Source organism: Hibiscus syriacus, unplaced genomic scaffold, assembly GCF_006381635.1.
Source record: "Hibiscus syriacus cultivar Baekdansim isolate YM2019G1 unplaced genomic scaffold, ASM638163v2 tig00111915_pilon, whole genome shotgun sequence".
In the NCBI taxonomy this organism is placed as follows: Eukaryota; Viridiplantae; Streptophyta; class Magnoliopsida; order Malvales; family Malvaceae; genus Hibiscus; species Hibiscus syriacus.
The window spans coordinates 5,030-32,410 of record NW_024063212.1 but is presented as its reverse complement, the minus strand read 5'-3'; the positions used below and the strand labels follow the sequence as shown (position 1 = coordinate 32,410).

The window sequence follows — 27,381 nt, the reverse complement described above, 5'->3', positions numbered from 1 at the left end:
AAAATAATTTTAAAATTATAAATAGATGTAAAAAATTATAAATAAAGTCAAATATCAAGACTTAAACCACAATATTAAATTTAGAACAATAAAATCCATAAACAAATCACAATATTAAAATGTCAAATCTCAAAATTCAAACCACATTTCATGTTCAACTTGTTACAACTACATCCTCATTCGGGAAAAAATAAAGAAGAGGTCACGTCCATGATTGAGATAATTGGCCTCTCCCATCAGAACAACTCACCATTGAACTTCCATTTTTTTCATTAATTATCATTACTTTATTATTATCATTTATTATTATATAATCCTCAATCCACCACTCCCATAAACTCCCCAACCCCAAACACTCTCTCTCTCTCGTCTTTGTTCACACCACAAAAATTAAAAGTCGTGTTTGGCTCGAGAGAAAATATTAAGGATGATGAGGAAAGAAGATCTGGGTTTGAGTCTGAGTTTGAGTTTCCCTTATAGTCATCACCTAAATCTAACCCATTCTTCTGCTAATACTTGTTCTTCTCATTCTGGTGTCCCCCTTCAAAAACCCTCATGGAACGATGTCGTCTCTCCTCCTCCAGGTATGCTTTAGCCTAACAGTTTTCCCATGCAAAAGCCTCTATATCTGCTACTTTTTATCTGAAAAAAGTATGGTGTGCTTGCATACAGATCCTAACTCTGGATATTTCCCGACCACCGAGGCTAGAACGTTTCTTAGAGGAATCGACGTGAACCGGTTCCCGTCAACAGTCGACGGTGAAGAAGAAGCCGGGGTTTCATCTCCGAACAACACAATCTCGAGTGTGAGCAGAAAAAGGAGTGAAAGAGAAGAGAATGGAGGCATCGGTGATGACGAAGATGGCGACACTTCAAGAAAAAAGCGAGTGCTAGTCACATGCCGTCCTCGAAACGTCCCCAGCGAGCACCAAAACGTCCCCCGTATCGTTCGGCCGTGCCCTACCACCGTGGCACGTCCCCGGTACATACCCCGACCGTCCCCATACCGTCCCCGTACCAGGGATGTTTCGGGTACTTGAAACGTCCTTCCTCTGCCGTCCCCGTGCAACATAGCTTATAAGAGAATGCTTCATTCTCAGAGGAAATGAGAGTTAACTATGAGAGACTACTTGATGAAAATCAAGTCTGTTTGTGACAATCTAGCTAGCTGTGGAGAGATAATATCAGAACATGAACATATCACTGCTATTCTGAATGGGTTACCACCTGAGTTTGAACCGATTATCATTATTATAACTGCTACTCCCACTCCTCCAGATTTAAGGTATGTGAGCACCATACTCTTAGATGCTGACACTAGACAGTCACAGTCCTTTAATCATGTCACAGCTTGTGCTCATGTTACTACTCAAGCTACAAATGATCAAGTGGTCTCTAGTAATAAGTCACAGTCTGAGTACCAAAACAAGAGTGAATTTCTTGATAATGATGGTCAAAATTTCAATAATAATATCAGTAATAGGGCTAGAGGTCGAGGGCGTTTTTCATCCTCTAGACCACAATGTCAACTTTGTGGCAGAATGGGACACCTTGTTGAAAAATACTACTATAGGTTTGACATGAGCTACAAGAATGAGTCATCTCGACCTCCACAAAATAGCAATAATAGAGGCTATTCTAATGTTCAAGCCAATGTCAACTCATATAATTCAAGCAATGACAACTTCACTCCTTATAATTTCCCCTATAACTCGATGTATTATGGCTCTTCACCCTCGATAACAGCCCCTCAAGGTTTTGTTTTTCATCCACAGGTTTTTCCCTTTAATTTTCACCATCAGGTTTGCCCACCTCCTTACAATATGCACTCATTTTCTTCTAGGCATCCATCACAATCCACAGCTTCTACTCAATCTCATGTCCCATCTCAAGCTTACATAGCTACACCTGAAACAGTAGATGATAATGCTTGGTATCCAGATTCTGGAGGAACACATCATATAACTAAAGACCTTAACAATTTACAGTTTAAAGACACTCACCCTGGAACAGGTAGTGTGATTATTGGTAATGTTAATTCTCTATCAATACAGAGCACTAGTCACTATTTCTTTTGTGCTAATTCCAATAGATTTCATTTAAATAAATTGTTGCATGTTCTTAATATCACTAAAAATTTGTTATTTGTTTCCAAATTCACTCATGACAATCAGGTTCTACTTGAATTTTATCCTAATTTCTGCCAAGTTCGAGACCTGCACACTCGGAGAATTCTGTTAAAAGGGTGTGAAGATGGAGGATTGTATAAATTCAATCTTGCTATGAATAAGTCTGTTGGAAATGACACTTGTCTGCCTATTAATAATTCTGCTCATGTTAATGATTCTTCTTGTATTACTAATTCTGCTCGTATTAATTCTGCTTGTAATAATTCTGCTCAAGTGTCTATTAATAATTCTGCTCATGTTAATGATTTTGCTTGTATTACTAATTCTGCTCGTATTAATTCTGCTTGTAATAATTCTGCTCGTATTAATTCTGCTTGTAATAATTCTGCTCGTATTAATTCTGCCTGTAATAATTCTGCTTGTATTAATTCTGCTTGAATTGATAATTATGCTCGTATTAATTTTACTTGTATTAGTGATTCTGCTCATAATTTTTATCTTCAATAAGCTGTCATATTGTTAATACTAGAGTGTCTATGGATATATGGCACAAAAGGCTTGGCCACCCCTCTAAAGAGGTTTTACTTTCTGCTCTAAAACACTACAATGTAATTCCCTTTGATGCTAATAAAGAACAAATGTTGTGTAAAGCTTGTCAACTTGCTAAGTCACATACATTTCCATTTGTTGATTCACACACTTATTATACACAACCCTTAGAGCTTGTTGTATATGATATATGGGGCCCTGCTCATGTGTACTCTAATGGGTTTAGGTACTATAGTACTATGTTGCTTTCACTGATGCTCATAGTAGGTTTACTTGGATTTTTTTAAAAAAAGTGAGGCCAAGTCTGTTTTTCCTCAGTTTCATAGACAAGTAGAAAGGCAGTTTGGTGTCAAGCTCAAAGTGTTCCAATCAGATGGAGGGGGTGAGTTTGGTGCTCTTCAAGCCTACATGAAGGAGCAAGGTATTGTGCACAGGCTATCATGCCCTCACACTTCAGAACAGAATGGCTTGGTAGAAAGAAAGCATCGACAAATAGTTGAGGTAGGTCTTTCTATGTTAGCTCAAGCTTCAATGCCTTTAAGTTTCTGGAATGATGCTTTCTCTAGTGCAGTATTTCTTGTTAATCGGTTACCTACACGGGCATTGGCTGGCATTTCACCATATGAAAAGATTTTTCATAAAACACCAGATTATAATTTTCTGAGGGTTTTTGGTTGTGTGTGTTACCCATTTTTAAGACCTTACAATCAACATAAACTTCAATTTAGATCCTCTGCCTGTGTATTTTTGGGATACTCCCCTGCTCACAAGGGATACAAATGCTTAGATTCTAGTGGTCGAGTCTATGTGTCAAGACATATTCGTTTTGAAGAAAATGAGTTTCCTTATCAACAGCTCCTAAACCATTCTAGCACTTCCACTTTGCCAAAGGTATACAACACTACTAGAACAGATCAAAAACAGTCCAGTGCTAAAAACATTAGTTCTCAAAACAATTTTTTCTTTCCTTCATTTCTTTCTTCTACTAACACACATAGTCACAAGACAGTTCTGCCATCTTCCACATTACCACAACAAGGGATAGAACTGCAATCTCCTATATTATCATCTCATCCTTCAAATCTACCATCTCTATTACCATCGACATCATCATATCCATTCGCTTCATCACCACATGATATCTCTCCATTGCAACCTTCCATCTCATCCTCATCTCATCCCTTCATGACTGCTACATCACATCCATCCACTTCTTCATCACATGATGAAACTCCATCACTTCCATTATCACCATCATCATCACTACCACCACCACCACCACGAATAATTCATAATGTTCATTCAATGGTCACCCATAGAAAGGCTGGCATCTTTAAGCCTAAAGTGTTACTTGCTGAGACAAGCCCTTAAGAGCCAGCTAGTGTCCATGAAGCATTGCAGCACCCTGACTAGTGCAAAGCAGTTCATGATGAGTATACTGCTCTAATTAAGAATGGAACTTGGGAGCTGAAGCCTTTGCCACCAACACGTAAAGCAGTGGGTTGCAAGTGACTTTTTAAAGTGAAGAAGAAGCCTGATGGGTCAGTTGATAGGTTGAAGGCCCGTCTAGTTGCCAAGGGCTATTCACAAATGGTAGGAAGAGATTTTTCTGAGACATTCAGTCTAGTTGTTCGAGCTAATACAATAAGGACTGTTCTGGCTGTTGCTGTTATGAAAAATTGGCCACTTAGAGAGATTGACATTAACAATGCATTCCTCAATGGAAAATTGACTGAGGAAATTTATACGAGACATCTTCCAGGATTTGAGCAGAAGAGTGAAGATGGAAAGGAGTTAGTGTGTTGTTTAAGAAAGGCACTTTATGGGCTTAGGCAAGCTCCTAGGTCTTGGTTTGAGACCTTGAGGAAGTTTTTGGTTGAGAGCCTTGGTTTCACTGTTTCAAAAGCTGACTCCTCTCTATTTATTAGGAATTCAGCATATTCTCAAATGATCTTAATGGTATATGTTGATATATTCATCACAGAAAGTCAGGAAATAGAAGTGGATGCCATAGTGCAAGCAATCAATAAAGAGTTCTCACTCAAAGATTTGGGTCAGCTAGAGCTTTTTTCTTGGAATGCAAGTTGAGCATACTTCAGAAGAAGTATATTTCTGATTTGTTGAAAAGGTCAAACCTAGATGAGTTAGCACCTACACCTACTCCTATGGTTCTTACGCTCAAGCTTGAGGGAAATGATGGACAATTATTTGGAGATGCTCATCTCTATCATAACATTGCGGGAGGCTTGCAATATGCGTGTTTAACAAGACCTGACATAGCCTATGCAGTTAACAAGGTTAGTCAGTACATGAATAGCCCATGTGATACACATTGGAGAGCAGTAAAGCGCATATTGAGGTATCTCAGTGGCACACTTGAGCATGGTCTGTTTTTCACTCAAGCTGGAAATTTTAGTCTAGTCTGTTACATTGATACAGACTGGGCAACCTCGGAGGAAGATAGACGATCCACAACAGGTTACTGTGTATATCTTGGGGGAAATCCAATTGCATGGTGCTCTAAGAAGCAAAGTGTTGTGTCTAGGTCTACATCAGAAGCGGAATATAGAAGCCTTGCTAATTCTGTCTCTGAATTGATTTGGATTGAACATCTACTTGATGAAATTGGGGTTAGAGTAGCTGGAAAGCCAGTTGTGTGGTGTGATAACACCTTTACAATTTCTATGGCAGCAAATCCAACACACCATGCTCGTATAAAGCATGTAGAAATCGATGTTCATTTTGTAGGGAGAAAGTTCTGGCTGATCAATTGAGTGTCAATTTTGTGCCTTTTGCAGAGCAGGTGGCTGATATACTCACCAAGCCATTGCCACCTGCAATATTCAGTGACATGCGCTCTCGCCTTGGTGTGAAGTCATGAACAGAAATCAATGCTTGCAGTCATAAAAAGCATATTTGAGTTGTCAGGAAAATATTGAAGTGGCATTTCAGGTCATTAGAAAGCCCAGAGAATATTAGTGTATTATAATATAACTGTTTGTAGCTGATCATTTGTAACCGTTTTGGTTAATTTGTTATAACATAATCCTGTACAGTTGGGCTAGGTGTTATATATAGTGGGTCTGTCTACTATACATGATCCATGTGAATATTTTGTAAGTCTCAGAATTATGTTGCAGCTTGTTATTTTCCAGTAAATCCGTGCTCTATTCTTTCTGTTTGGTTCTCTTTCTCTTCTCCAGTGTCATTGCTAGGTCCCTGTTGGATTTCTATCAACTTGGACATGGCCGTTACCTTATATGCCGAAGTTTTGAGCGGTGGCTACGTCTAAACGGGACTCGTAAAAGGGGGAGAACCGAAGGGAATAGCCGTTGAATCGGGTTTTTGTAAACGGGCATCATTGGATTGACCGACGATCAAAATGATATTATTTGGGTGTTCAAGTATTTGGATGAGGTAAGCGATAGTTACCGGACAATTGTCAAACTCCTACGCCTCATCAGTAAAATATTATATAAATGATTATTTCATTAATATTTGAAGAAAATATTAGTTGTAATACGAAAACTTTATATAAAATAATTGTTCATTTAATCTATCGTAAATTTATTTAAATTATTAAATTTTGTATCCTACTCAATATTACTGTTATAATAAATCGAATAACTGTATTATATTTATAATATTACATGGCATCAAAATAATTGAAAAAAATTTAATAATCAAAATAATTATTTAAATATATAATTTGAAATTATAATAATAGTAGTAGTGGGACGTTAATCAGGCCAACAGCGAAAAAAAGAAAACGTAAAAAAAAAAAATGCCAAGTACACTAGTCGTTGCCGAGCCTAATCCGATGACGAGCCAACCAGTGACCAGTCACCCCACCTCTCTTTCTTCCCTTTCCCTACTCTCACGTGTCGGCCGAATCATCGCCGAACCGCTTTTTTAAAATCATTAACCCTAATTTCCCCCACACCCCCTTCTAATCGAAGCCCAACCCTCATTCGTTCATCTTCTCGATGGCCGATATCACCGATTCCGTCACACCGTTAGCTATGATCACCCCTCCTTCAACCACTCCCAGCTCAAGTACGTTACCCGTCCGTGAGGATTGTTGGTCGGAGGAAGCTTCGTCTACCCTCATCGACGCTTGGGGTCGCCGTTACGTCGAGCTTAACCGTGGGAACCTCCGTCAGAAGGACTGGCAGGATGTTGCCGACGCTGTTAATTCTCTTCACGGCCATACTAAGAAGACGCATCGCACCGATGTCCAGTGTAAGAACCGGATTGACACCATTAAGAAGAAGTATAAGATCGAGAAGACACGGATTGCGGCTTCTAATGGAACCCTAAAGTCGTCATGGCTCTTTTTTGAACGATTGGATGCTCTTATCGGATCTAGTTTTTCAGCTAAAAAGGTTTCGCCTTCGCCTAAGATATCACCGAAGCCTTCGCCGAGTTTTTCACCCGGGATGCCTTGGTCTCCTCCCGTAGCTCTTCCGCTTCCGTTGCCCTACAGGACGACTCCGGCGCCGGCTACGGTTGTCTCGCTTCCACAGAAGAGGCCGGCTGTCGACGATGGGTATTTGAATAGAAATTATTCCGCCGTTGCTGCTGCTGCTGCTGCTGTAGAGAGTGACGAGGAAGAGGAAAGCGAGGGAGAGGAAAATGAAGGTGAAGGAGAGGAGAGGGAAGGGATGAAGAGTTTGGCAAGAGCGATTGAAAGGTTTGGTCAAGTGTATGAAAGAGTGGAAAGGGAGAAGCTGAGGCAGATGGTGGAATTGGAGAAGCAAAGAATGCAATTTGCTAAAGATTTGGAAGTGCAGAGGATGAGGATGTTTATGGATACGCAGGTGCAGCTCGTGAAGATCAAACGTGGCAAATGATCCTCAGGTTCCAGCGGTGAGGCCTATTCTTCCTCATAAAAGAAATTATGTTTATATTTATATATTTTTGTATTTGTTATATGGACCATTAAAATTTATACTTTCATGTAATGAGTTCATTTATGTTATGCGTTCTACCTATTATTGGATTTTTTTAAAACATTTTTTTCTTGCTTAGGTTTTGAAGTGTGTTTTTGACCATTAGATGGAATGAAATGAGAAGGGTTTTAACTTATTGGGTTTTAATTATGTCGATTCTTATGCGTTCTGTTCAGTGATTTAGGAAGTGAGGGGGACTACCCACTTTATGTTTGAAGCGTCTTATATTATTGTTAAGATTCTAGCATCGGAACTCAAAGATGTTCAAAGCTGTAATTGTTAATACTGGCAATGAACCATTTTCCTCAGTTTGTTGCGAGTTATGTTTTCTTTGTTTGATGGATGACCTTTAAGGGAACTGGTCAGTGGGTATCGAAATCAGTATTGATAATATGTAGGGGTAGTTTTCGTTCATGGAGTGATATGCATCAGTTTGTGGTATGTTTTTGTAATAAACAGGGACGGTTAATTCCTCAATGATGTTGTTCTTCTCTAAAGGGCGGGACCTTGCTGTCCTTTTTGATACTTCTTGTGGAGTGCTGTCTTGAATCTGTTAATTTTTTTTTTGTTGAAAGCTTTCTTCAAAGTTAAATGACTGTAGATTTCTTCTGATTCATAGTTATACTACTGTCTTTTGTTTGTTTATCGTAGAACCTTGCATGAATACCTGGTCTCCCTTCATGTATGCTACACAAGAACAAGATGCATTTGAAAGTTGCATGCCTGGGATGGTTGATATTTGATTTCAGTTTGAAGATAATATGCCAGAGCATTAAAAGTTCTTAGTTTCTTTTGATGATGAAAATGACTGATTGAACAGAAGTGACACAATCTGCTACTTTAAATCCAAGCCTTCTCCTTGCGCAACATCCAGTCACCCTCAAGTGCCATGAGAAATCAGAACAACAAAACAGTAAGGAGACATTTGATTTACCTATGATTCTTAGAATATAACATTATCTGATACATTATTAATAATGTTACATAAACTTTTTTGATTTAGTATTTGATAGTAATATAAGATTACAATATTTAATTAGAAGAATCTAAGATTACACTATTTTCACTCAGCTTGCATATCTCTCACCTGATATAGTTTTTAATGTAGTGCATAATTACAATTATTATTGGATTTTATTGTAATTCTAGTGGTTGAAGATTATTTTGTGATAAGTTTATTTAGGTAAGATTTATGAATTATTACAGAATAAGGATTCTTAGTGACACTTATGCCTTCTCTATAATGATATGAGAGGAAATTATTAGAGAGATGTAATTTTTTTATAATCTACGCAACTATTGGAGTTTATGTTGTATAGTTGACTTTTATGATACTTCTAGACCTGTTGTTAAGTCCTTCACTGTCTTGTGTGCTTGATCGCATGAATACATTGTCTCCCTTCATGTATTCTGGCTACGCTTGTTGTTTGATGACGATGCAGGGAACACATAGGTGATCAAGCCATTTAGTACATAACTAGAAAAACTGAAAACTGAATAAAAAACCCTTTTTAAAATGTCCAAAAAGCTCTTCATATTAGGGAGGTGCCATGCTAAAATTGGTTCAATTCACACTTTAAAAATATCATTTTTTTAAAGTTAAACTTAATATTCACAATTGTTTTTATGCTGCTACTTATATATATATATGTGTGTGTGTGTGTGTGTGTGTAAAGAAGACCCACTTTTTATATTTTTGGTTTAAATGTCAGTGAATTCCTCAATGACCTTGATGTCCTTTTTTTCTATGCTTTGTGGAAATGCTGTTTTGGAATCTGTTCATTATTTTCTATTCAAAGCATTCTTCAATATACGTGTCTGTATATTTCTGCTGATTCATAGTTATACTACTGTCTACTGTGTGTTTGATGTTGAACCTTGCATGTTACCTGGTGTCCCTTCATGCATTACTTGAAAGATGCATGCATACTAGCAACGGTTGATGTTTGGTTTCAGTTTGAAGATAATATGCCAGGGCATTAAATTTTATGTGTTTCTTTTGATATGGGAAGTGGGAACTGACTGACTTGACAGAAATGAGACAATTTGCTTATTTGTTACCAATATAGCTGGGAAAAGGAATGAAGGCTGGTTTTACCAAAAAGGAAACTTGCCTCTTATATCTGCAGAACTTTTCTATCCTCGACTGATTTGTAGGAGGTTGACTGTGATAATTTGCCATTCCGTGCCCCTCCAAAGATGTAGTCACTTCGAAATGTTGCTTGTTCTGTTGGTTTAGTGGGTGTCCCATTTTATTAAATGCACGATTATGATGGCTTTAGCCTCTGAAAGTACATATATTCGGGATGTCCTATGCAGACTAACTTAGTTAATAGTTATGATACATGTGTGTAAAGTAAAGGTGCGGTGTGGCTTAGCGTAGCTTTTGCTTGCAGACTGGTCAGCTTCAGGCTTATGATCAGATAAACTTCATCTAAATGGCTTGTCAGCATAAAATGGACGTCTCTCCAATGCTGGTCAGTGGTCAGCTAACAGAGGTCGGCTGTGTTCCCTACAGAATCATGTGCCTAGAAGCATATTGAAGAATTCAAGAGCTAATTATTAAGGTGAACGTTCGATCGAGTTGAGTAAAAAAATTTCAAGTTATTCGAGTTGACGAGTCCTATTTTATAACTCGGAGTTGACTTGAAATTTTTTCGAGTCGAGTTTAGAAAATTTAAGTCGAGTCGAATCAATTTTTCGAGTTCTCATTTGAATTTAATTATAAATATTTACAATATTATGACATTATTTGATTTCAATTTAAATAATATTTTATAACTATATACAATATATATATATATTTCATATTTTTTATATTTGATTCACATATACCATATAAAGTTGATGGACTCGGCTTAAACTTCGACTCAAACTTGAAAATCAATATAATAATTACTAAAAATTTTGAATTATTCGAGTTGTATTTTACAACTTGATTTGAACTTAATTTTTTTTTGAGTTGTTTATAAAATTACAATTTAAACTCAATTTGAGTCGAGTCGAAAAAATAGGTTTTTCGAGTCGAGTCGAATTTTGCTAAATATGATTAAGCATTTAAATTGCTCTTGTTTGTGGTGCACGTAGCATGACAAACGATTTGTCTATAAGTTTTCTGTATGGTTAAATGACATTATCAATGTTGATATTTGTCTTTTGAAAGTGATTCATGATGAATGGTTAAGGAAATGAGGTGCATTTGTATACATAAACCTACTTTTGATCATTGTTGTATGCATTATCCCCCGGCCCCAACATGATTTTTGCATACATATAGCTTAAGCAAATCCCCATCTTTCTTTGTTGCAGATATTTATTTACAGCTAACCAGTCTGGGGAAGAGTTCTGACAGATATTTCCATGAAGAATATTATAATATTTGACATTTACACTCATCCCTTGAAAGTATATATAGTTATTTATAGCGGACACTGGACTCTCAAAAGCAGTTGGAGCTTTAAAAAATCGTTTCTTTTGCCCTTATTTGTAGGATACAAAAAGAAAAGTGAAGTGGCTGTAATTTAACTTGGACCCTACACATATGGTCCAAATTTCTTGTGTTTTAGTTATGAAGTCTTGTTGCAAGTCTCTGTGTTTTGCTGCAATTACAAGATTGATTGTGTTGCATCCAGAAACACTTGTTTCACTTTCCCCTGCCTACACCTTTGCTTTCGCTGAAGTCTTTCTTCTCCTATTGCTGTTTTCTTATTAGCTTCTTTTATTAAAATTAAATATCTGTGAGCTTCTCATCACAAAGCACAACCTTTGATGTTTTCTACCACAGTATGTAATAGTAGGAATATAAACAAGGGCTAACGGCGCCGAGAAGCTAAGTGGCGCTAGCCAACACCAAAAGTCCAAGTACCCGTGAGACTCACGTAACGCATCACTCGGCGACCGTCGCATCGCATCAATGTCGTTCATCAAAATCATTCCCAAACATCGACGCAACCGCCACTCAACCCTTCCCTTATTGGTCTATGGATTGGAATTTAGGCGTTCTTTTTATTTTAAATATTTTATCAGGATATATTAAATTTTAATTCTACTCAAAACAATATGATTAAATTTTTATTGAAATTTAATTTTTGAATAAAAAATATTAAACCGAACTCAATTAAAAAATAATAATATAATTATTTTATACTTAAAAACAATTATTATAATATTTTTTATTTAATCTCTATTTTATTATATACATGTATATATATTATAGGCAGGATCTAGGGGCGGAGCTAGGAATTTCATAATACGGTGTCATAATTTTAAATTATGACGTCTAAATAAAGTCAAATAAATTAATACATAATATTAACATTCGATAAATTAATGTAAAATAAAGCTAAACTAATATAAGACTATTTCAAAGCTATTAAAACAATAATCAAAAGAAAATATACATACATACATACTAGGGGTGTTCATTTTTCAGTTTAATCGAATTTATCGACCGAACTGAATTAATTCAGTTAAAACGTTCGGTTACTAAATTAATTCGGTCATGGAACAATTGTGTTTTTCAATATTTAACGATTAATTCTATTTGAAATCAATTAATTAGCTAAATTAATCGAATTAGTCAAAAATATTAAATATTATATATTATATATTACATATATTAAATACATATTTTAAGCTCAAATCTATTAAGAATTAAGACTCAAATATCTTTTAATCACTCTAGATCCATTAAATTATCAAGATCTAATTAAATTTTGACCCAACTAAAAAATATTTATATTTATATTAAATTAATCTAATTAAAAATATATTAAAACATTTGATTAATTCGGTCATCTATCAAATTAATCAAACTTTATTCAATTCGATTCAGTTAACGGTTAAAAAATTGATTAATTCAATTAATAAAAATTTGGTTCGACCGTTGACTGCGTTAAACGAATGAACACCCTTAATACATAGGATGTCAAAACTTTTTTAAAATGGGTGTCATTTTCTTAATTATATATAAAGAAAATTAAAGATTTATGGGGTGTCACACTGGCTCCACCAGTGACAAGATCAACTTACACAATGTAAAAATAAAAGTTTTACACTAATTTATAACTAAATATAAATAAATAAATTACTTAGATTTAACTAAAATTTATAAGTTATAACTAAATATATTTTAACTCACAGTAACATAATATCTATTTTTCTCTAATTTTCAAAACTCAAACCCTAAACCCCAAAATCTCAAACCCTAAAGACTCTACCTTAAACTATAATCATAAATCATAAACTCAAATCTAAAACCCTAGATAATAAATCATAAACCTCAAATCTTAAATCCAAAACCTTAATCCTAAAATATATTATTTTATCGTGAGTTAAAGAAATATTTATTTATGAGTTATAAATTAAAATTATTTATTTTAAATATTTAAATCTAATGGTTATAAATTAGTGTATAACTTATTAATTTTATATAGTATAGGTGGATCAAGTCCCACGGAGGGCATTTCATAATTTGGAGGTCTCCTACGGAAGCTGCTCTCAACCTGGTGTTGGGGGCAGCCTACTATCTTACCTCCCCCTTACCCCATACATATGGGAAAAAAGGGACAGCCATTTTTTTATAGGTGGATCCTAAATCATATGTTTACGTTGTATTAGTTATAATCTTTTATCTTAAAAATGAATTGAATTTTAAGTAGAGTGAAATTTCTTTAAATTTAAATTAATCTTCTATCTTACCTCCCCTTACCTCATCGACGCTTGGGGTCGCCGATACGTCGAGCTTAACCGTGGGAACCTCCGCCAGAAGGACTGGCAGGATGTTGCCGACGCCGTTAATGCTCTTCACGGTCATACTAAAAAGACGCATCGCACAGATTGACACCATTAAGAAGAAGTATAAGATCGAGAAGACACGGGTTGCGGCTTCTAATGGAACCTTAACGTCGTCCTGGTCCTTCTTTGAACGATTGGATGCTCTTATCGGATATAATTTTTCAGCTAAAAAGGTTTCGCCTTCGCCTAAGATATCACCGAAGCCATCGCCTAGTTTGTCACCCGGTATGCCCGGGTCTCCTCCCGTAGCACTTCCGCTTCCGTTGCCCTACAGGACGACTCCGGCGCCGGCTACGGTTGTCTCGCTTCCACAGAAGAGGCCGGCTGTCGACGATGGGTATTTCAATAGAAATTATTCCGCCGTTGCTGCTGCTGCTGCTGCTGTAGAGAGTGACGAGGAAGAGGAAAGCGAGGGAGAGGAAAATGAAGGTGAAGGAGAGGAGAGGGAAGGGATGGAGAGTTTGGCAAGAGCGATTGAAAGGTTTGGTCAAGTGTATGAAAGAGTGGAAGGGGAGAAGCTGAGGCAGATGGTGGAATTGGAGAAGCAAAGAATGCAATTTGCTAAAGATTTGGAAGTGCAGAGGATGAGAATGTTTATGGATACGCAGGTGCAGCTCGAGAAGATCAAACGTGGCAAGCGATCCTCAGGCTCCAGCGGTGAGGCCTATTCTTCCTCATAAAAGAAACTATGTTTACATTTATATATTGTTGTATTTGTTATACGGACCATTAAAATTTATACTTTCATGTAATGAGTTCATTTATGTTATGCGTTATACCTATTATTGGATTTTTAAAACATTTTTTTCTTGCTTAGGTTTTAAAGTGTGTTTTTGACCATTAGATGGAATGAAACGAGAAGGGTTTTAACTTATTGGGTTTTAATTATGTGGATTCTTATGTGTTCTGTTCAGTGATTTAGGAAGTGAGGGGGACTACCCACTTTATGTTTGAAGAGTTTTGTCTTATTGTTAAGATTCTAGCATCGGAACTCAAAGATGTTCAAAGCTGTAATTGTTAATATTGGCAATGAACCATTTTCCTCAGTTTGTTGTGAGTTACGTTTTCTTTGTTTGATGGATGACCTTTAAGGGAACTGGTCAGTGGGTGTCGAAATCATTATTGATAATACCTAGGGGTAATGTTCATTCATGGAATGATATGCATCAGTTTGTGGTATGTTTTTGGAATAAACAGGGACGGTTAATTCCTCAATGATGTTGTTCTCCCCCAAGGGCGTGACCTTGCTGTCCTTTTTGATGCTTCTTGTGGAGTGCTGTCTTGAATCTGTTAATGTTTTTTTGAAAGCTTTCTTCAAAATATAAATGACTGTAGATTTCTGCTGATTCATAGTCATACTACTGTCTTTTGTGTGTTTAACGTAGAACCTTGCATGAATACCTGGTCTCCCTTCATGTATGTTACACAAGAACAAGATGCTTTTGAAAGTTGCATGCCTGGGATGGTTGATATTTGATTTCAGTTTGAAGATAATATGCTAGAGCATTAAAAGATTTTAGTTTCTTTTTGACGTTGGAAATGACTGACTGAACAGAAGTGACACAATTTGCTTATCTTGTTATCCAGTATCCATATAGCTTGTAAAAGGAGTATGCTTATTTGGGATGTCCTATAGTGTTCTGGCTTACTACCCAGTTGATAGGTCTGAGGTGTGAATGTGCGTGTGTTTGTTAAGGGTGGGGTGTGGTATGGTAGCTTTTGCTTGCAGAGTGGTCTGATTTAGGCCTGTGTTGAGATAAACATTATCTGTCCGTCTAAATGGATATTTCCCAATGCTGGTCAGCTAACAGAGGTTTGCTGCTTTACCGACGGTACCATGTGCCTAGAATCTTATTGATACCCATCAAAGACTCAATAGCTAAACATGCTTCAGCATTTAAATTGCTCTCAAATCTGGGGTACACATAGCACAACATAGACATTTGTCTATAAGTTCTCTGTATGGTTAAAACTATTGGCATTTCCCTTTTTAGAAAAAAGTTAAATAACTACCAATTTTGATGTTTGCCTATTGCAATATAAGTTGTCTTTTGAATGTGAATCATGACGAATGGCTCCAAGGCTGAAATTTTTGGATCCGCTTAAAGCTTGTATTATATTTATGAGTTCTTACCTTTTGAACAAAAAGATAAACGTGATTCCTCTCCTGAGTAAACTTATCTGCAAAAATTATTCCAAAGTCTGACATTCAGACCTTTCTGTTTAGCACAATGGTTTTTCTATGCATCTGTCTAATACACAGGGAGTTATTAATTGTTACAAGTCTTATTGTGCTCAGTTTTTGTTGTGTGATATGTCTGGTAAAATACGCAGATGTTCCACTCAACCAAAACGGTTGAGTTTTGATTTGATGTATTCATCATTAGATTTTATGGTCAATGACGTGAGGGGGAATGTATGCATCATGTTTCTAGCCGTTTTGTATCGCTATTGACCATAAGATTTGATGTAGAGACGATCTCTAAAAAAGGTCCTTTTTTCTTTATTGCAGATATCTATAGCTAGCCAATCTGGGGGAGAGTTTTGACAGTTATTTCCGTGGGAAGAATATGATATTTGACTTTTATACTCGTTCCCTTCAAAGTATATAGGTATTCTAGACTCAGAACTCAGAAGATAACCAGCAGTTGGCAGATAACATTGCCCTGAAGCTTCAAAGTTCCTTTCTTTTGCCCTTCATTTGGGTCACAAAAACCGAATTTGTAATTTAATTTGGACCTACACATTTCGGCTCAATGTCTTTTGTTTTAGTATTTATTTTTGGTAAGTCTCTGTGTTTGCTGAAATGGACAATATTAGGTTGTATTCTGAAACACTTGTGGTAACTATCCCCTGCCAAAAGCCTTGCTTTCGCTAGAATCTTTGTTCTTCTATTTCTATTGAATCTGGTGGGCTAAAATCTTCGCAAAATTTATAAAAGACTTAATCTCGTGCCTGTAGACTATGCCACAATGAGCTTATATATGTCCCGAAAAGCATTCACATGAAGAGTTTGTCAAGTTTACAATGAGCCTATGTATGAAGGTCGGTGTCCAGATAGATGGGTGTTGGCTGCAAATGACCTTTCAAGAAAAACGTCTTTGGTTATTCCTCTACTGTCATTTGTGTGGCTGATCGCATGAATACATTCTCCCTTCATGCAGGTATTCTATACATGAAAGTTGCATACCTGCGATGGTTTTATGTTGCATGCTATGCTATGCATCATCTCACTGACAGTTTAACCTGATTTTCCATGTGGAGTTGATGTGTAAACAATGCCCAATTTTCTTTGTTGCACACATTTATAGCTATGTCATGTGGGGAACAGTTTTGATAGAGAAGAAAAGAAAATGATCTTACTATGACAGAGAAGAAGAGTTTTGTGGGAGTGTTCCACTTCAAGTGTTTCTTTTCTTCAAAATCTGCATCCACATTATTCTCATAAATGCAATACGAACAGAACCGCTTGGTGAGCCAGTCGTTTTATGACATATCCAAATGGGCTTATCCCTACCAGCCATGCATGACTAGTATATAGGAATACGATACGTACTTCGAAGAGCTAAATCAATGGCAGCAACATATCATAAGATGGCCTTGCTTTTCTTTTCCTTCTTTCTCTTACAGGTAATTAGTGTATGTTAGTGTAACAACTTGTTAGTTGGTTATTTCAGTTTAGAAGCTAGCTAGCTAGCTGGTTTTACAAAGGTTATATAAAGCTTGTTCTCTTGTATTCCAAAAATACTTGAATAATACTGAATTTTCTTCATCTTCCACTGTTATATGGTGTCAGTTGAGTTTTTTTCTATTCACGCTTTCGCCATGACAAATTCTTTGAGTGATAGCTTTGATAATGGAAGCACCCATATTACTTACACCAATCAGATAATCCAGGCATGGTCTTGGCTACACAGCCTCTGTCAACTGACAATTTTCATAGCTGGAAGGGATTGATGACGCTCGCCCTCTGCCAAGAACAAGTTCGATTTTGTGGATGGTCCGATCACTGCTCCTGATCCATCATCTCCTAAGTTGTTTCACGCTTGGATCAGGGCCAACAACCTTGTAGATTCTTGGATACTAAACTCGGTTTCCAAAGATATTGCAAATAGTTTACTCTATCACAGCACTGCAGCAGACATTTGGAGGGATCTTGGTGAAAGATTTCAGCAATCTAATGGTCCAAGATTGTTTCAATTGAAGAAACATTTAAATGATTTGGTTCAAGGTCAACAAACTGTAAGTGTCTACTATACTAAGTTGAAAATCGTATGGGATGAGCTCTTTTCTATTAAGCAAACCTATTCTTGCCTATCTAGCTCTTGGAGGGGTTCGTAGGATGCTTGATGAACAGCAACAAGAACATGTTCTTCAGTTCTTGGTGGGACTGAATGAATCTTATGCACATGTACTAGGCAGATTCTGCTAATGGATCCATTGCCTTCGATTTCGAAAGTTTTTACTTGGACGTTCAAGAAGAAAACCAAAGATCAGTCAAGATTGTTAATTCTATTGTTGAGACTACCTTTGCTGTAAAAACTACTCATGGTTCTCGAAAGAATCGACCGTAGTGTAGTCACTGTAATATGTTTGGTCATACCAAAGAAAAGTGCTAAGTTGCATGGTTATCCCCGGCTACTCTAGGTCCACCAATTCCTTGAGTTCCAAGAATGATCAATCAGGTCATACAAATTCTGTAGCCACTTCATCAAGTGATGATTCTCAGCAAAACTTGTCTTCGCATAGTAATGCCTTGACTCCTCATCAATGCCAACAATTAATTGCCATGCTAACTATTCATCTTCAGGCAGCGTCTTCATGTGACATCCCTTCATCTTCGATTAATTCTTCCATGAAAGGTGAAATCTTATCTCATATTAATAACTTATCTTTTGAGAAGTCAACTTACTGGGTTTTAGATTCTGGTGCTTTCAAACATTTTGTTTTTCAAAATCACTTTTTTGAATCTTTGGTTCCCAGCTCAAGAGGTTCAGTCATTCTGCCAGATAAATCGGTTCTCAGTCGGTTATCCCTACTTTCCTGATTTTTGGACAAACAATGGTAATGTCCAAAAAGCTCTTCATATTAGCCATGCTCCATCTTAATATTTACAACTGTTTTTATGATGTGAATTTCTTTAAAAAAAGGAAAAGAAGAAACACGTGGTTTGATGAGGATGATGATAATTGTCAAAACAATCCTTAAGTTTTTTGGTGCTATGTCGGGGAGCGATCCAACTTAATTTTGGAGAAGATTAGGTTTTAAAAATAAATAAATAAATTTGGAGTCGCCATCGACCTTTGGGTTAGGTAGGTTGAATATCTAAAAAATATTTTTTAAAATAATTTTAAGAAAAATAATTTTAAAAGATAAAAAGTGATATGCGTTTAACCAGAAATTCGTTTTGAAAAGGGTTCGAGAGTCGATTACGTGTGGAGAAGGATGAGCACCCCCTAGTACCCGAAATCGGTACCTAAGCAATTATACGCCATCTAGATATTGAAAATTATAAAATCGAATGGTATATTTAATTACAATCCTCTCCTTTAAATATTTTTTGAAAGGATATTCTTTTATACGAACAATCCCCGGAAATACACTTCTTGTCAGCTAAGGCGCGTTTCCATTGACTCCCCATATAAAAGACCATTTCCTTGATCTTTGTAATAAATTGGATATATATTTGATATGTTCGAAAAATAATCGATTAACAAAAGGATGTCATTTTGCATGAACAATCCTTGGGAGGCACACTCCTTGCTAGTTAAGGCATGTCTCCATGATTCCTCTCACGAAATAACATTGACATACATTTGATACTTACTCGAATAATATCATACCATTTTGTACAAACAATTTGGATGAGACACACTCCTTGCTAGTTAAGGCGCATCTCCATAAATTATTCACACAAAATAATATTTTATTAATATTTAAAAAATACTAATATATGTATATTAATCTAACCCAAGCATATTCAAGGATAACAATTATAAAATATGCGTATAATATTTGAGCCAAAGCAACTTATAAAAAACTCTCGCATAGTATACATATAACACTTGATTAAATAAATGTACATAAAACAAGCTACTTACACTTATGACACCAATTAATATGGACTACGGTGTAAATACATGGGAAATTGGAATACAAAGTGCATAAACTAAAAGACACAACAAATAAGTGACCACAATAAAAAAGGTGACAACTTTTAAGATCAAACAGTAAAATCAGCAAGGACTAGGGTAACCATTGCAAATATTATACAAACTAGGCACTGGAATCGTAAATAAACCATCATTAACATTCAGGACTAAAATGGAAACCATTAAAATTTAAGGATTGAATCAAACATTTACCCAAAACATGTACAAATGTGGACAGTGACTAAAATAGAAACGGAGTGAAACTTGTCGCTCAAATTAAAATAAATGAACATTCATTTCAGTGACCAAATAACAACTTTACAAAGATAAAAGGACCCGGGGAAGGGTTTACCCACGCACTAAAACGCGCATTCTACCTTCCTCAAAACGACGTTGCAAAGGAAGGGGTATATAACCCCGAACTTAGGCAAAAAATGACCATTATCTTTCATTTTTTTCATTTTTTCTGTTTCCCCAAAAGGGAAAAATCATTTTTCTCTGTTCTCTCTCTTCTTTGTTCCTCGTCGGGGAGGCCGTAAGCCTCCGGCCGCCACTCATCGGAGCACTCCACCGTCGTACACAACGGTCGAAGCTTGAGAAAACCTCCCCAATAACTTCATCTCTCTCACCTAAACCCAGATCCAAACACCCCTAACCTAAAGACCCACAAAACGCCCTAGATCTAGGAATTTACCTTAAAAAATCCACTTTCCGGCGACGTTTTGGTTTTCTTTGGCGAGACTAGAGATGGTAAGTTTATTCTTCTTTTTTTCATCTCCCTTTTTGTTTTTTAGTTTCGAAAAGAACTCTCCTCTTTGGTTTCTCTCTCCCTTTGATTTTTGGTTGTTGTGTTCCCCCTTCGATCTCCTAGGATGTCCTATTTTTTATGCTCTTCTCGACGAAAAAGGATACCCTCCTTTTGACTTTCTGTGGCTTCCTATCATATGATATTTGTTGAGGAAAAAGATCTTCCTCTATTGTGTTCTGTTGGCTTGCTCGAAAAAAAGAAAATGACCCTATTTTCTTACTCTTTCTTTGCTGACTTTTCTAATATTTCCTTTTGTCTTGATTTGTATGTGTAAAACCGATGCAGTGGTTGCATTTTTTGGGGAATATGTTGCAACCTGAGCTTTTATTGTCCATTGTCACGGTAGAGGAAACTGGCATGGAGTCCAGCAATAGTGGCAACATGGGTGCGCGAGTCGAGACGATCGAGGCACGAGCGCATGGATCAGACTCACAGGTACGTGGGGTAGCTGGAGAGGCACGCGTGTGATGCACGCGTGAATCGAAATGGTTTGATGTCCTTGGGTGAAGCCGCACCGTTGGATTGCTGACCGGATCCAATGGTTGTGTTACATTAATGACAGCAACTGATGTAACATTAGGATAAAAACCCTAGTTGATCCAAATCTGGACCGTTAGATGGGTCTAGATCTAACGGTCCAAGACGAGCGGCGGCTGGGCAGAGGGGGAAAACTAGGGTTTCCTCTAAACCCTAGCAGCTTGGGCTCCATCCAGGTTTGGGCCTCTAATTGGGTCGTAGTTAGTTTTTTTGGGCCTGTAACAGAAAATAAAATAAAATGATTTAATGCCTTATATATATACTCGATTTGTTTATTTAACATATATTAATCATACGTATAATTAATAATACTAATATGACCATATATAAATAATTATATATATATATATATATATATCCCAAACGAAGCTCGATTGAAACCCCAGACAAAATGAGCATCTACAATGATTATGCAGTGAACCAGGGTTTTAAATAGTGGTCCGCGATGTGATAGCGCCCGAAAAATAGCGGTAGCATTGCCTTTTGATATACCTGTTATACCAAAAATAGCGCCTGCTATTGCCGCAATAGCACTCGCTATGGCTGCAATCGCGATAAATGAGACATGACTGAAAACGCGATTGTGACTGCGATTTGAATCCCTGCAGGAACCATAGAAAAATGGCGAAGGTGCGATCATAGCTACACTTACGACAAGGATATTCCAAGCATCTTTCTATATTATGCAAACCTCAGCACCAGAGGCTACCCTGCTTTGATATACAAGTGAGGTATATTACAAGAACAAAACAACTATTAAGCCTATTTTATTTTATATTTGTTTCGATTGAAGCATACTGGTTTCCTTGATCTCCATGTAGTGGTGATCATGACATGATGATTCCAATATTTGGCAACTAAAAAATGGATAAGATTTTTGAACTATTCAATTATTGATGATTGGCGATGATGGATGGTGGAAGATCAAGTTACAGAGTCAATCTGGTTATTATTTGAAGGGTAATCTATGTCAAATACCACTCATCTTTAAGCTCGGGCTTGAAAGTGCCATCGACGTTTTAATTTTGTCAATTTTAGCACGGACGTTTATGTTTCATTGCAATTTTGCCACTCCGCCGTTAATCCGTTAATGGGACGATGACATGGCATCTTTTTTCCATGACGGCGATGACATGGTACTCTCATCAAAACAACGTCGTTTTGGCACGACCGTTTTGATGCTCAAAACGACGTCATTTTGTTCATGAAAAATATGTTTTTCATGAGATTCGAATCGTAGACCTTTAGAGTCCAAATCTAAATACCCAACCAATAAACTAACTTAAGAACTTGGTATAACCTTAACAAAACTATTATAAATGTTCATCACTACCACCGTCACCCTCATTATCTTTCTCATTATCTTCTCTTAAGAACTTCACTTTGGTTACACTGATATCACCACTGACTATAAAGAAACCAATGGGCATAAGGATATAAGGATAATAGTTGTAATGGTGAGGCCTCCCCTGATGCCGGGCTCGTATGTGCAAGGCCCCTATGGTCCTTTGCTTCATTCCCCGGGCATGGTTTCTGTTGCGAGTTGGAATCCTTATGCGGTAGGTAAATTAAAATTTTATTCAGTTTCCTCAGCTGTGAATTTTCATTAGATTTTATTCTTGAGGTTGTTAATACACCTGATGCAGCCACATGTTCGTCCCAGTACTCAAGCCACTGCTGGATCGAGCTCAGTTTTTGGAGTAACACCGTTATCTCCATCAGCACCTGCCTATACTCGATCTTATCAACCTGTAATTCCTGGTGCTGTGTCTTTGAGTAGTATTCATCAGGAGCAGTCATTTCCGGAGAGACCTGGCCAACCAGAATGTTAGTATTATAAGAAAACATGTGATTGTAAATACGAATCCTCCTGTAGATATCATTATCCAAAAGAAGTGCATGCACCAAAAGCTGATGTCGTCCTCAACCCTCTTGGTCTTCCTGTTCGTCCAGTAAGAATTTGTAAAATGCCAAATATTTTTGATGCTATTTATAAGGTTGGGTTTTAAAATTTTAATCACATTTAATGCTTCGTAGTGGATAGTATGCTCTGTTTCTTGATGAAACTCAGTTTACAATGAACCACAAAAGTTAAATGAAGGAAACTATGATGAAATTGTTATGATTGAGTTGTGTTATTTATTTATTCATGCTCCATACCCCTGTATACTTTTTTTTGTGACTTGGTGTTCAGGTCAAGGTGTATCAGTATCACCTTTCTTTCTTGGTGTCATTCTGCCTATGTATTAGTCGAGAGTCTTTGGAGGATTATATTCTTATGCCCATTTTTGTTACGTACGATGGAAGTCGGTGGTGATATCAGTGTAACCAAAGTGAAGTTCTTAAGAGAAGATAATGAGGAAGATAATGAGGGTGACGGTGGTAGTGATGAACATTTATAATAGTTTTCTTAAGGTTATACCAAGTTCTTAAGTTAGTTTGGTGGTTGGGTATTTAGATTTGGACTCTAAAGGTTTATGGTTCAAATCTCATGAAAAACATATTTTTCATGAACAAAATGACGTCGTTTTGAGCTTTTTGAGCATCAAAAGGGTCGTGCCAAAATGACGTCTCTTTGATGAGGGTGCCATGTCATTGTCGTCACCGAAAAAAGATGACATGTCATCGTCTCGTTAACAGATTAACGGCGGAGTGGCAAAAATGTAGTGAAACATAAACGTCCGTGCTAAAATTGGCAAAATTGAAACGTCGATGACATTTTTGAACCCGAGCTTAAAGATGAGTGGTATTTGACATAGATTACCCTTATTTGAATTTACCTTTTCTTTTTGGATGTTAGAGAGAAGTTAACTTAAGATTTTGGGGCTGACAAAAAATTTGCAGATATACAAGGACTTATTCTAACAAGATGACATTTGTTACTGTCAAGGCGAGGAACTTGCTATTCTGCTTCTTTTTCTTATGTTCATAATCATTCACCGAAATTAAAAGAATATTTAATTTTTTGGTTAAATTTATAGGGAGGAGCACATGAGGCGCTTTGTACAAGATCAAAGATGGAGTCAGGATTAGGAATTGACAGGGACTGTAATATTAAATTTTTTGAGAAACATATAATGGCTTATTAGGTATTTAAATTTAAAATTCGGAAAACAATGTCTAATTTGTCTAATATTTAAACTTACAATTACTTAAATTATTATTAGACAAAAAATTCAAGAATATTGGATCATCATTCTTTAGTTCAACCCCTGTATGATTAAATATTTAATAAATTTTTATTTTTTAATATGAATATTTATTTTACATGAATTAAAATACTATTAGATTAAAATCTATCGAATATAATTTTTTTACAAGGGCCAGTACCGTTTGAGCACCAAGATAGCTCCACCTCTGAAAAAGACTCCAATGTTCAATAGGTGAATATATGAAAAACCACTGTAATAGAGATAAAATATTGTCGACGATAATACCCAGTGGGGCAGCTGGAGAGGCACGTGTGTGATGCACGCGTGAATTCGAATGGTATGACGTCCTTGGGTAAAGCTGGGTTGTTGGATCGCTGATTGGATCCAAAGGCTATGATACATTGACGGCGGCGACTGATGTAACATTAGGGTAAAAACCCTAGTTGATCCAGATCTGGACCATTGGATGGGTCCAGATCTAACGGTCCAAGACGAGTGACGGTTGGGCAGAGAGGGAAAACTAGGGTTTCTTTTAAACCCTAGCAGCTTGGGGTGCATCTGGGTTTGGGCCTTTAATTGGGTCATTTGTAGTTATTTTTTTTATTCTTGGGCTCGTAATAGAAAATGAAATAAAATGATTTAATGCCTTACATATATATATATACTTGATTTATTTATTTAACATATATTAATCATACGTATAATTAATAATACTAATATGACCATATATATATACATATATCCCAAACGAAGCTCGATTGAAACCCCAAACAAAATGAACATCTACAACTACCCTCTTTGCTCATTGTCATGCAACGAGAATAGAGCAAAGACTAAAGGTTGGTCATATTTGTCCAGTTATGAGGAAATTGAAAGGTTAATCTGCTCCACTGTAACTTCAGGATAGGTCGGAATTGATCTGCTCCACTTTTTCGAGTAATCAGATCTGAAAGATTTGATCCACTTCGTCGCTCTTCAGGGAAGGTTGAACTAAACTTGATTTGCTTCACTGCTATTCAGTAAAACCAAATCTAAAAGAAAAAGGATATGTTCCACTACTCTTTAGGGGAGATCAGACTTGTAGAATCGTGATCCACTTTGCTGCTCTTAAGGGAAGATTGAATCGAACTTGATTTGCTTCACTGCTCTTCAGGAAGACAAAATCTGAAAGAATAAGAATATGCTCCACTACTCTTTAGGGGGGATCAGACTTGAGAAAATTTTGATCCACTTCACTGCTCTTCATAGAAGATTGAATCAAATTTAATTTGCTTCACTGCTCTTCAGGAAGATCAAATGTTAAAAGAAGAAAATTTGTTCCACTCTTTCGGGTAAACAAATATCTTAAAGAAATTTGATTTACTCCACCACTCTTTGGGAGGAACTGAATCGAGATTGATTTATTTTGAATATTGAACCTGAAAATCAAACATTGCTAATCATTAGTGTATTGTTTGAGGATTTGAAACCATCACACTCGAAGGTTTAGAATCTGAGAGAATCTTTGAAAATCAATTTCTCTTATGGAACCATGTCTCACAGCCTCCAGATATTCAGAGTTACTTTCTCTACCGGACGAATTTTTGGTGTGATAGCTAGAGGACAGCTAGCATTGTAAACTCCTCTAGATGAACCTTCAGATGCACAAATATCTTCTTCTTCTCTTTCATCGTCTTCTTGGTAAAACTCTATTTCTTTATCATTCATCATTCTTTGTACTAGAGCTTAGAATTCAAGACAATGTTCTAGGGTGTGTCCATCACAGTTGTGATATTAGCATACATCCTCATTTTTAATTTGTTCAGTTGCTAGGTTAGGGGCCAATAGGCCTGCCTAGATCATTTAACCCCATACCCAACGCATTGGGGATTGCACCTCACTAATACTTTTCATAATATTCTTCCCATTTTCCTCAACAATGGCATTGACTCCTGAACCTGTATGGATTGGCAGTGGGTTCTGAGCCACGTTCGGTTGCTCACTATCACTGAAGTTTATGACATTCTTTTACCTCAATCTCTAGACGATCTTTTTAAAGGAAATGAAATTCTCTATTAAATGTCTAGAGACCTCTATGTGATACTCGCATTGGATATTGGTGTCGTACCATTTGGGGTATGGGGGCCACAGAGGCAACACATGGTAAGGAGACACCACATGTCTATCATACAGGACTTGGAACAATTCTTTGTAAGACATAGGGATCGAGTCGAATTAAAATTTCTCTCATTCTTGCCTTGGCTCCCTTATCCCCTTCCTGCCAGGACCTTGTGTGGATGAACTTGCGGCTTGAGGTTGAGACACAGTAATGTTGTTGGAGTCATATTTCATCACGTTATTGACCTCGTAGTCCTTCTTTCACATTGGTGGTTTTTTATAAGACTCACCTCCATCGAGTCTCCCATTTTTAACTGCTATTTCGATAATTTTTCCTGCATTAACTATGTCAGCAAAACTTCTTGACGAATTCCCTATGAGGTGACCAATAAAAAGATCTCTCAAAGTGTTGATAAAAAGCATGTTGGTTTCCTCTTCCTCCTGTGACGGATGAACTTGTACGACCATATCCCTCCACCTTTAAGGATATTGTTTAAAACTCTCATTAGATCTTTCTCCATGCTCTGCAACAACATTCGATTCGACCTCATATTCTTCACGTGCTTATATTGTTCTAGAAAAGCTTTAGCCAGATCCTTCCATGACCTGATGTGAGCCCTACTCAATTGGTTGTACCATCGAATGACTGAACCTACTAAGCTTTCTTGGAAGCAATGAATCAACAGATGATCATCCCCTACAGAGACAATAATTTTTCTACAGAACATAATGATGTGACCAGAGGGGTATCTCGTGCCATCAATTTTTTCAAACTCTTGAATTTTAAACTTAGGAGGTAACACCAAATAAGAAACCAAAGTCAACTATTTAGCATCAATCTCATACATGCTAGTGTCTTCTTTCATAGCCTTAGTTTATTCTTCTAGTTGTTTCTATTTTTCTTCTAATTGCTCGTTTGGCTCTTTTCTGCCATTGTCATCAAAATATGGGACATCTTCAGATTGTTGTTAGTTTACGGAGGTGCCATGTAAGTTTATGTGCACACTTCCTGGCTGAGCAGTTGCTTCTTGTTGTGCTCTAATATAAGGCGGTGTAAATCCTAGAGGGTATAGGGGTTCTTCAGTAGTAACACCAACATATGAAGCCTTTCAACGATCTTCTCGTGGTGCGAAACCTGTGGGGTTTAAAGGTTCTTCGGTAGTAGCACTGACAAATGGAATCTCTTCTCGATCTACATTTCTCCCTTAC

The 27,381-nt window shown here is 36.8% G+C and overlaps 3 protein-coding genes across 5 annotated transcripts; all 3 read left to right on the top strand.

The window, feature by feature from the left end:
- The first annotated feature begins 247 nt into the window (after positions 1-247).
- On the top strand, positions 248-2,022 carry LOC120172899 (homeobox-leucine zipper protein HAT4-like). Its single transcript, XM_039180235.1, has 2 exons — positions 248-584; positions 673-2,022. The coding sequence occupies exons 1-2, from the start codon at positions 428-430 to the stop codon at positions 1,038-1,040; spliced, it is 525 nt and encodes a 174-aa protein (XP_039036166.1). The 5' UTR covers positions 248-427; the 3' UTR covers positions 1,041-2,022.
- Positions 2,023-4,843: 2,821 nt separating this feature from the next.
- On the top strand, positions 4,844-5,559 carry LOC120172893 (secreted RxLR effector protein 161-like). Its single transcript, XM_039180231.1, has 2 exons — positions 4,844-5,337; positions 5,427-5,559. Exons 1-2 carry the CDS (start codon positions 4,844-4,846, stop codon positions 5,557-5,559), a joined length of 627 nt encoding a protein of 208 aa, XP_039036162.1.
- An 870-nt stretch (positions 5,560-6,429) lies between these two features.
- Positions 6,430-16,167, top strand: LOC120172898 (trihelix transcription factor ASIL2-like). Of its 3 annotated transcripts, none has more exons than XR_005521005.1 (3): positions 6,430-7,547; positions 8,282-8,543; positions 10,027-10,161. XR_005521005.1 is itself a non-coding variant. In XM_039180234.1 (3 exons), the coding sequence occupies exons 1-3, from the start codon at positions 6,665-6,667 to the stop codon at positions 15,950-15,952; spliced, it is 897 nt and encodes a 298-aa protein (XP_039036165.1). In that variant the 5' UTR covers positions 6,430-6,664; the 3' UTR covers positions 15,953-16,167. The 3 variants fall into 3 exon arrangements, 2 of the variants coding, with proteins under 2 accessions (XP_039036165.1, XP_039036163.1); XM_039180234.1 differs by lacking the exons at positions 8,282-8,543; positions 10,027-10,161 and adding exons at positions 13,746-14,083; positions 15,939-16,167 and having other exon boundaries at positions 6,430-7,209; XM_039180232.1 differs by lacking the exons at positions 8,282-8,543; positions 10,027-10,161 and adding exons at positions 13,468-14,083; positions 15,939-16,166 and having other exon boundaries at positions 6,430-6,931.
- Positions 16,168-27,381: the final 11,214 nt, after the last annotated feature.

Excerpts from the sequence above, each read along its gene's own strand:
- LOC120172899 (XM_039180235.1), top strand. The coding sequence starts at position 428 with ATGATGAGGAAAGAAGATCTGGGTTTGAGTCTGAGTTTGAGTTTCCCT. Across the intron at positions 585-672 it reads TGTCGTCTCTCCTCCTCCAG|ATCCTAACTCTGGATATTTC; the intron begins GTATGCTTTAGC and ends GCTTGCATACAG.
- LOC120172893 (XM_039180231.1), top strand. The coding sequence starts at position 4,844 with ATGGTTCTTACGCTCAAGCTTGAGGGAAATGATGGACAATTATTTGGA. Across the intron at positions 5,338-5,426 it reads GCTGGAAAGCCAGTTGTGTG|GGAGAAAGTTCTGGCTGATC; the intron begins GTGTGATAACAC and ends TTCATTTTGTAG.
- LOC120172898 (XM_039180234.1), top strand. The coding sequence starts at position 6,665 with ATGGCCGATATCACCGATTCCGTCACACCGTTAGCTATGATCACCCCT. Across the intron at positions 7,210-13,745 it reads GTCTCGCTTCCACAGAAGAG|GCCGGCTGTCGACGATGGGT; the intron begins GCCGGCTGTCGA and ends TCCACAGAAGAG.